This window comes from Dendropsophus ebraccatus, chromosome 10, assembly GCF_027789765.1.
Source record: "Dendropsophus ebraccatus isolate aDenEbr1 chromosome 10, aDenEbr1.pat, whole genome shotgun sequence".
NCBI lineage: Eukaryota > Metazoa > Chordata > Amphibia > Anura > Hylidae > Dendropsophus > Dendropsophus ebraccatus.
Window position 1 is genome coordinate 80,399,762 of NC_091463.1, and position 9,608 is coordinate 80,409,369.

General features: G+C 43.7%; 1 protein-coding gene and 1 long non-coding RNA gene across 4 annotated transcripts; one reads left to right on the forward strand and one right to left on the reverse strand.

The window, feature by feature from the left end:
• Positions 1–20: 20 nt before the first annotated feature.
• LOC138803026 (uncharacterized) lies at positions 21–5,540 on the forward strand. Of its 3 annotated transcripts, none has more exons than XR_011364846.1 (4): positions 21–95; positions 789–961; positions 3,152–3,214; positions 5,345–5,540. It is a non-coding gene; the product is annotated as an uncharacterized lncRNA (long non-coding RNA). The 3 variants fall into 3 exon arrangements; XR_011364845.1 differs by having other exon boundaries at positions 27–105; XR_011364844.1 differs by having other exon boundaries at positions 91–177.
• Positions 5,541–5,623: 83 nt separating this feature from the next.
• NANOS2 (nanos C2HC-type zinc finger 2) lies at positions 5,624–6,304 on the reverse strand. The gene has a single exon (XM_069944034.1). It carries the CDS (start codon positions 6,302–6,304, stop codon positions 5,624–5,626), a length of 681 nt encoding a protein of 226 aa, XP_069800135.1.
• Between the last annotated feature and the right edge of the window lie 3,304 nt (positions 6,305–9,608).

Below are 9,608 nucleotides of genomic sequence, written 5' to 3' on the forward strand. Positions count from 1 at the left end.
AGGAGCGTCAGCGCGTTAATCGGGTGCCGGAAGTGTAACTATGCCAACCGCGAGGCCCAGCCCGGATCACGTGATCGGTCCCCGGCGTAGAGGCGGTACTACTGGGTAGCTGGGATTGATTTGTTTTGGATAAAACTACATATCCCATGAGGCTTTGTAAAATCGGGACGTTGAAATGTAGGATTTGGAGCTTTTCCTTAGAAAAGTGCTGTATGGTTATTAGTTGTAGTTGTGTTTTCTCACCTGTGGCCCTCTCGGTGGTACAAAACTACAACTCCCAGCATGCCCTGACAGCCCTTGGCTGTCAGGGCATGCTGGGAGTTGTAGTTTTGCAACAGGTGGACAAATACAGGTTGGGGTAAACTGCTGTAGATACTGTATATTATATACAAGTAGTTTATTTATTATTTTGTAAATTTAGGGGAGGACATATTGCCTGCATGTGTTGCACTACCATGATAAGGAACAGAGCCACAGACATCGCCCGCCTGCTCTTCTATAAAAAATAAATAAATAAAACCCCCGCCACGTTGTTATATTATAATGTTTAAATTCATAAAAAACATTCGAAAAGTAATTTTTTGCTCACTTTATTTTAGCTTATTCCTCTGATTTCCGTCCCCTGCCCTTGTCTTATGGATGGGCAGCGGTGCAGATCAGCAGCATATACATGACTTCCATTGTTGTCTGCTTGTCTGTTGGGCCACAACAAAAAAAGGGGGCACTATCATAAGTTATCTTAGCACTGGTGCAATGTTAACTGAGATAAATTCTTCTTCCACTTATAGGGCTCTCCCCTAAACTCATCATTTGTTAAGAGGCAAGAGGAATAGTGGATCGCTGAGGGATGAAGTTACATGCTGCCCATACAAGTCTATGGAGAGGGGAGAAGAGGAAGGGACGTTGCTGGAGAGAGCCAGATGTAAACAGGGAGACTGCAGAGAGAGTGTAGGAGCTGACCGTGAGTATAAGATCTCATCCCAGGGCTTGATTCACAGCTCCAACCGCCTAGTATTGCTCTATAATGTCCTCCATGCAGCTGCTGCTTCTGAGGGTGTGCTATAGAGATATAGGGGAGCAGTATCTCCTCCTTTGTGTGTGTGTGCTCCAACAATTAGCTGAAAATTAGAGCTTAAAGAGGAGAAAACAGGTGAGACATTGCAGCTTATTCTGAAATGTCACCAGAAATTGCAAGTATTCTTTAAAGGCTGCGTTCACACTACGTATATTTCAGTCAGTATATGTATATTTCAGTCAGTATTGTGGTCCTCATATTGCAACCAAAACCAGGAGTGGATTAAAAACACAGAAAGGATCTGTTCACACAATGGTGAAATTGAGTGGATGGCCGCCATTTAATGGCAAATATTTGCTGTTATTTTAGAACATCGGCTGTTATATTGAAATAATGGCCGTTATTTACTGTTATATGGCGGCCATCCACTCCATTTCAACATTGTATGAACAGAGCCTTTCTGTGTTTTTATTCCACTCCTGGTTTTGGTTGCAATACTGACTGAAATACACGTAGTGTGAACGCAGCCTTAAAGTAAACGTGCACTGAGGACTATGGGGGACATTTATCAAGAATGGCGTACTCGTATGCCAGTCTTAGATAAAACCTCTGCCCGCTTTTCCCCTGGCAGGGTTTACAAAGAGGCGTGCGCCTTTTTGTAAAACCAGTCGGCCTTACGCATGGCTGCACATCAAATCTGCACCTGCGAGCAGGAGTAAATCATGATAAATCAGGTAGGGAGAAGGCCACGCCTCCTCCCTGCCTTGTCGTTCCCCCCCTGCTTGCCCATCCGTCAGACGGGAGATACGCCTGGCGTACACTACAGAAAAGGGGTTAATCTGTCCCTTTTCCGTGGGGTACAACAGGGGCGCATGTTTATAAATGTGCCCCTATGTGTCCACGTAAGGCAGCCTCCCATGCAAGGGATTGAGGACTGTTAGCAAAATCATGTATGAAGCAATGCGTATATGTTCTATGTTCTTTCAGGCCACAACTGTCCTACTTGATCTTCCCATACAGCCAACTGTGTGTGTGTTTGAATGGGTAAATGACTGGCTCAGTTGCCCCTAGCAACCAATCAGATTCCACCTTTCATTTTCCAAAAAGTTTGTAGGGAATGAAAGGTGGAATCTGATTGGTTGCTAGGGGCAACTGAGCCAGTTTCACTTTACACCATGTTTGATAAATCTCACCCAATGGGTTCTGGCAACTTCTCATGAAATGTTTAGTATGGGCTGAGGCAGGCTTACAATGGAATAAAAAGAATCTGTACTCACGTGCCAAGATCCCCTGCTGTGTCTGTCCCATCATTGATAGTGATAAGGTTAATGGGTGACTCCTTCGTGGTCAAACAAGTTCTGCTCAACTGTGACCGAACATCATTCAGATAGAGCTGGTGGGGGATCAGGCTACTGAACATATGTTCTTCTTTATTTTTAAGGCAGCCAGAGCTCGTAGTCAAACATTTTGTAGGCCAGACAGCTAGTGGTGAGCAAACTTACCAAAGGTTTGTGTTCGCCTGAATCTGTGTGCTCATCATTTGACTTCCAGTGACCAGAGAAGTTGGATGCCACTCTAGGGCTGCAATAAAAACATGAATTCGGCCTCTGAATGTATCCATGTTTTCTAGGCCTCCCTAGGGCTGCATCACACTTCTTCAGCCGCTGTGAGTCAAAGGCCAAGCGTTCAGGTTCAGATTCAACCCAAACGCTGGGCAAGTTTGTTCATCGCTACAGACAACCCATTGGATAAGGATATTAACTGTATATTATTCAGAGATGTCATCTGTCACTACTGAGAGCTCAGTAGCTATATAGAATGAGGGGGGATCCCTCTGTCTCCTCACAACCTCAGTATAGTTGCAGTGTATTATATGAGTAATCAGGTTAAATAAAAAAAATTCCTTGACAGATTGTGGCACCTTAATCACTGTACCAGGTCTTCCTACCCGACTCATTTCCCTCCACCTAATACCAGAGCCATGACCCCATGCAGCTGTCATGTTGGTACGGGTAGACTTATGCCTGTGTTCATTTATCTGGGTATTTGCCTCTGAGTAAAATTTTAACATTTTGGTCGCCAATTATAGGTCATGCTTTTCAATATTCTTCCCTCTGTTGTCTACCTATCCTGCAGGAATATCTGCCGAGGGGTGATGAGCCAGGCTGGCATATCATAGCTTCGGTTCAGGGAAAGAAAGTAAGTAAGTCATATGGGTGGAAGCTCTTTGTATTAGTAAATTGTGTAATTGCCAGTTTGCAGTCTGTAAATGGAAAACCAACCACATGAAATTAGGATGGACCCAGTGCGGGTTGTGAGTGCTGAGGACTTGGTCACAGCTCATCAATGGAATGTTGTTGGGCAACCAGTGGATTGTCTCTCAGCACTAGGGTTATAGGTTACCTAATGTGATATCTATCAAGCTACAGCCGTCATTAATCTTTAATTGGTGTAAGCAGACTAGCCCTTACTCGCCTCTTCTGGGTGCCATATCAGACCTCCTTCAGCTGTCTTAGGTGCCACACCAATTTTTAGTTCTCCCGGTTGCTATACCTGGGTGCTATACCTATCCTTCTTCAACTCTCTTAGGTGCTGTATAATCATTCCTCAGTTCTCGTCTGTGCGAGGCCAGTTGCTCCTCAGCATTCCTACTTGTTAAACCAGTCCTTCCTCAGCTCTCTTAGCTGCCATTTTATCCTTCCTTGACTCTCCAAGGTGCTGGACCAGTCCTTCCTTGGCCTTCTTAACTGTGCCATAAAATCCTTCCTCAGCTTTTCTATAAGACCAGTTCTTCCTTAGTTGTCCTAGATTTCAGGCCAGTCCTTTTTTGGTGCCTCACCAACTGTTTCCAGGCTCTCCTATTTGCCAGAGCAGTCCTTCCTCTGCTCTCTTAGTTGCCATGTTATCCTTTCTTGGCTCTCCAAGGAGCCAGACCAATCCTTCCTCAACTCTCTTAAATGCTATATAATCCTTCCTCAGCCTTCCTAGGTGCCAGACCAATCCTTCCACAGCTCTCTTAGTTGCCATATTATCCTGTCTCAGCTATCTTAGGTGCCATACCAATTGTTTATCACCCCTCCTAGGTACCTGACTAGTTCTTCCTAGATGCCTTTCTAGGTGTGAGACCAGTCCTTCCTCAGTTACCATAAGTGCCAGACTAATCCTCCACCAATCTTCCTAGGTGCCAGACATATTCTTCCTCGGCTCTTCTAGTTCTTCCTTGGCTTTCCTAGGTGCCAGATTAATCCTTACCCTGCTATATTATGTGGTAAATAAATCCTTGTATAGTTATGTGGTATGTTCCATTTCAACTGCCCAACTTTTTTTGTTCTTGGGGAGGAATCTTGCTTACCTGCCATCTTCCTATTGGGTTGAGCTGTGCATTCATGTTAGATATTGGCTGAATGAGTGGTAGTAAAGGTACCTTTACAGCTTCAATAATTGTCTGACAAATGATTGTTTGGCCAACAGCTATGTCTCCTGGCCTTCCTATATACATTAACAATTGGCACAGCTGCCTGTCTGTGCTCTCTATCGGGAGGGGAAGGGTAAGCCGCAGCCAGACCCCTTTGCCACTGGTTTTTCCTTCTAAAAACTAAAAGGTCAGGCAGTGAAAATCCATCAGACCTGACAATACACCTTATACCTCTAGTAGCGGGTTCAGCCATCTTTAGCATAAAGTGTATGGGCACCTTTAGACTATATAGAGGAGATGTATTTTCCACCTAGTTTTTACCATTCTTCTTAAACACATAGTAATAGATTTTACTTGACACCACTATAGATCAGTTAGATCATTGGAACCACTTGGACCATTTGGTTTTATTTTGGGTGTACATGAATCAGGCGGTCCCGCATCCTTTTTTTGATGACAACTGATGCCACAACTGATGGAAAAATGCATCAGTTGTCATATCCTTTTTTCCATTAACTGTCAAGGGTGGACGGCAGAATGCTGCAAGATGCGTTCCGCCGTCTGGCCTGTCCAGTTTTCCGACATCCCACTTGAAGTGCCGGGTGCTTTAAACTGTCCCATTGAAATGAATGGGATCAGTTCAAAAATCAGTTTTTCTCTGGCACTTGCAACAGGACTGGAGGAAAACACTGAAATAAATGTAAACCCAGCCTAACAAGGAATCTTGTTGCTCTTTGACCCTATCCTTGACTGATACCCGTGTCTGAAAATATTGTATTTAAGGTTACAAATAAAATAAAAACAATTGCTGAAAAAAACTTTTTATTAACCCATTTAAAAAAAGAATTTTTTTTTTTTTTACAAGAGATTTTACAAGTTTTACATATTTTACATTTTGCTCTTTTTTCTTACAGGGACCTGAATGTGGAACTTTCACAAATCAGAGAGTCTCTGAACATAAAGGTGACTTCTCGTCATATAGTCCAGGTACAGCCAACTCACATACAAAGGTTTTCCTCCTTATATGCCACAATGGTAAAATAAAAGACACAATGGGTACCTCCCATACAAGAAATAAAGAAAAGTTCTGAGTCCTGCCCTGGATCTTTTTTTAACAGGAAAAAAAAAATGGCCCCACAGATTAAAAAAAATCGAACTACAGGAACTACAGCCTCACAGATTGCTGATCCAGCTTAGTGCTTCATCCCATGCCCAGCACAGGTGCGCTCAGCCTTCCTGCCGATAGTATCTTTGTTCTTGTTCAGGGGGCAGTATTTCCTGGTGTGGGATGAATCTCCAGTTGCCCCACACAGTGAGCAGGTATACATTCTGAGAATGGGGCAGATGACTTTGCCTTCCTCATCCTTCAAGGTATGGCCGGTGTAAACATGACGTGGCTCTCCATTGTGTTTGCAGAAGTGACACATAGCACTTCGAGATCGAGCTTCACGTTTAGTCGAAGGTATAATAGGATTAACATCAGGAGACTTATACTGAGCATCTGGTTCAGTCTCAACGTTCTCAAGAGTCATTGGTTCATATTTGTGATGGGCAAGGTGATGGTTAGAGTCCAGGTAGTAAGAGGAGTTAGGTCCTACTTGATAGTAGGAGTCAGGTGGATTAGCGCTCGCTGGAGGGTCATCCTCAGAAAAAATCAGATAGGCTGGGGAGCCGGAGTTGATTTGGTCTTCTCTGCTAGCCTGGCCCTCTGTTGGTATAGCTGGATTTTCCTTAAAGAAGTCATCAGGCTCAGATTTGGCAGTAGTATTCATCCGTGCCATCTTTTGGACCAATGAGGCCAGCTGAAGGTAGTCTTTCCAAGGCTGAAACTCCATAATGATGTTTCTGCAGAGGCTTGTGTCATGATTCCTCATCTCAGCTATATTTATTTGGCAGGGTAAGTAGGTGGGATTTCAGCCTGGGTCTCCGCCCTAGCATGTGCTTATTACCACCCATGTTTTGCCAAAGTCATTACAGTATCTTGTAGAAAAAAAAGAGGGCATTTGTCTATTCAACCTTTTCTATAGCCCCATGCAGAGAAAGGCTTGGTTATTATCCAAGAACTGGTGGAGAACCTCACAGATGGATGTTGGCCTTCCTGGCAACCCCTGCCCAGAGTGCCGACACAACCTCCTTTATCATTATAGATAACCTTATAACTCTGTCCACGTGATGACAGGGGTTGAAAGAGTCTCAATACAATGCAAGTAGTGTCCTGAAATTCAGACTCCTTTTCCGAAGCAAATTGAAGGTTGTCCACCCCAAAGATGACAGACAGCTGTCTAAAGGTGGCCATACACCTTCAGTAACACTTGGTCAAACAGATACCCCTCCCGTTCTCTTCATTAACGTGCACGCTTTGTAAAGTTGAGCATGCATATGTTTCCAGTGGGGAGAGGGGAGACAGTTACTACTTTATCCTCTGACAGGGGTGTCTCTCACTTGAGGACAAGAAGAAACAAGAGGAGGGCCAATATAATTTAACATGCCGCTTGTCCTTCATCAGTCAAAGGAGAGTCACCCACATACACAGAAAATGGTCAGCTAGCCCTGAAATAGGTGGGCTCGAGCAACTCATGTTTATGAGTATCTTCACTGACATCGGTGGTCACGCTATAGCACAGGTGTCAAACTGTGGCCCTCCAGCTGTTGCAAAACTAGAATTATCATAACTCCTGGACAGCTAAAGATTTAGCCCTGGCTGCCCAGACATGATGGGAATTGTAGTACAGCAACAGCTGGAGGGCCACAACTTTTACACCTCTGCTCTATATATTTTGTCATCATTCAGGTGACCACAACGGATGCGCCCGCATCCAAATTCTGTGGCTGTAAAAATCATCTGGCCGGTACTGCAGTACCAGCTGGGATGATCTTTTCTGACACCGGCCGTTCCGTCATACAAAGTGTGAACATAGCCTTAACTTGTATGGAGGATCTCCTGGTTGCACCATTCGTGTCACTTAGGGCCCTATTCCACTGGACGATTATCGTTCAGATTATCGTTAAATCGTTCGAATCTAAACGATAATCGTTCGGTTGAAATGCAGTTAACGATTAACGACCGAACGAGAAATCGTTGATCGCTTTAAAAGACCTGGACCTATTTTTATCGTTGCTCGTTCGCAAATCGTTCGCGTTGAATAAGACATCGTTCGGTCGTTCGCAATAGATACGAATGCAATAGCGAATAAATAGCGAAGAAAAAACGATCGCAATTACGATCATAAGTAACGATTATCGTTCAATGGAAATGAGTGAACGTTTTCAGGTCTTTCGCAATAGTGGTCGTTTGAGATCGTTAATCGTTAATGATATGCAAACGATAATCGTTTGGTGGAATAGGGCCCTTAGGCTCACAAGTACGCTTCTTAGTATGAGTAAATGCACATATACGTTTGCAATATGAGCCAAGTTGACTGTGGGTCATTACAGTCCATGGGGCCTGTGAACGTATATGTTGGCATCAGATTTTAACATTTTGCAAATGTATACATGATGCTGAGAGTGGAAGCATCAGGTGAATACAGCCTTAGATGTAGGAACATGACAATGCTTTGTTCCTACATCTCAGATAAAACAGAAGTTTGGAAGGTCTCCAAGGACTGTTTCCTCCTTTTTTGATCATGATCTGTTGATCTCATTACATTTCATTACATTAATGTGTCAGGGTTTGCCATGGTTATCCTGATGGGGAATATCCTATTTGCCGTTTTGTTGTCCTGTTATGCAGCCTCTTAGAGAAAAAAGAAGCACATTGCAATGATGCTTCCGATGACTGTACGTTGCTTGATGTCTTATATAACAAGAACTGCTTGAGAGCCCACCAGCCAGGATTGTATATAGCTGCAGTCCCCATGACTTTGCTTCACCTGTATATCAGCATGGCCCCCAACATCCTATTCTGACTCTTTTTTATCATTGAGTTATTTCTCTCCACCCTTTCACAGTGACTGGAACATAGGGTGATTGCCATGGCTGCCCATCCCGCTAACATCACAACTGGGGAGCCAATTCCAAGATGGGGGCATGTTTCCATGGCTGATCACACTGCCGTCAGGAGCGGCCAGCCTATCAGAATAACAGGAGTGCCAAAATATTGTGAGTGGCCCGTCATTGTGTCTTGTGCCTTCACTCACGTTTCTTCCTTGCTGCTGAGTCTTCCTGTATATGACTTTTATGCAATGCGGATTGTGATTCTGTCTTTATGCTACCTTCTGGTTGTTACCAGATCTGTATATGGTATTTCTCTGGTTCTGTTTTGGCTTGTGATATACCCTCCTGGTGTTTTCTGTTTAGGCGCTTGACTTTCCTCCCTGGTGTTTGACACTTGGCTTTTATCTGGTTTTGTCGCTGACGTTCCTTCCTGGTATTGACTCTGACTATTAACCTAAGGCTCCTATTACACGGAGCGATTTTTAACGATTAACGACTAACAATAAACAATCGCAAACTAGATTGTTTATCGTTAACCTGAAATCATTCACCATATTACACAAAACGATGGTCGTTAGTTACAATCGTTATTGCGATCGCTACTATGATCGTTTATTCCTTCTGATCCCAGCAAAACAATGAACAATGTGCAATTACACTGAACGATTGGTGAACAAATGCGGAACTTGAGCGAACGAATGTTAAATTACAGCGAACGAATAACAATAACTTTAGGTTCAGATCTAAATCAACGATCAACGACATCTGAATGATTTTTCGATCGTTGCCTGCAAATACACAGAACGATTATTGTTTAAATTCGAACAATATAAAGATTTTTCGCTCGATAATCGTCCCGTGTAATAGGACCCTTACTTTTCTCAACGACTGCCCGTGCGCCTAGCTACAGTAGGGAGCATTGTCCAATTGGGGCTGCTGTCAGGGTAGATTGACTAAGTAGGCAGGGGCAATGGGCTGGGGGCTGGTCAGGACTCACTATACCCCTACAGGCATGACAGAATGCTTTCCAAACCAGTGTATGGGAAAACCCTACAAGGTTGGCAGTGAAATCTTGGCCCTGGCTTGTCTAGCACCAATGATCAGGCCTTGTTCCAACCCAGATCAATGAATTTTTCTTTATTCCAAAAACCTTAATAAAAACCATTGAATCAGAATTTTCCCATCTAATGTGGATTCACCTGGAAAATCATCCTTGGAAAACTGATCACTCGATCTTATGCA

Coding starts and splice junctions, on each gene's coding strand:
- NANOS2 (XM_069944034.1), bottom strand. CDS start 6,304: ATGAGGAATCATGACACAAGCCTCTGCAGAAACATCATTATGGAGTTT.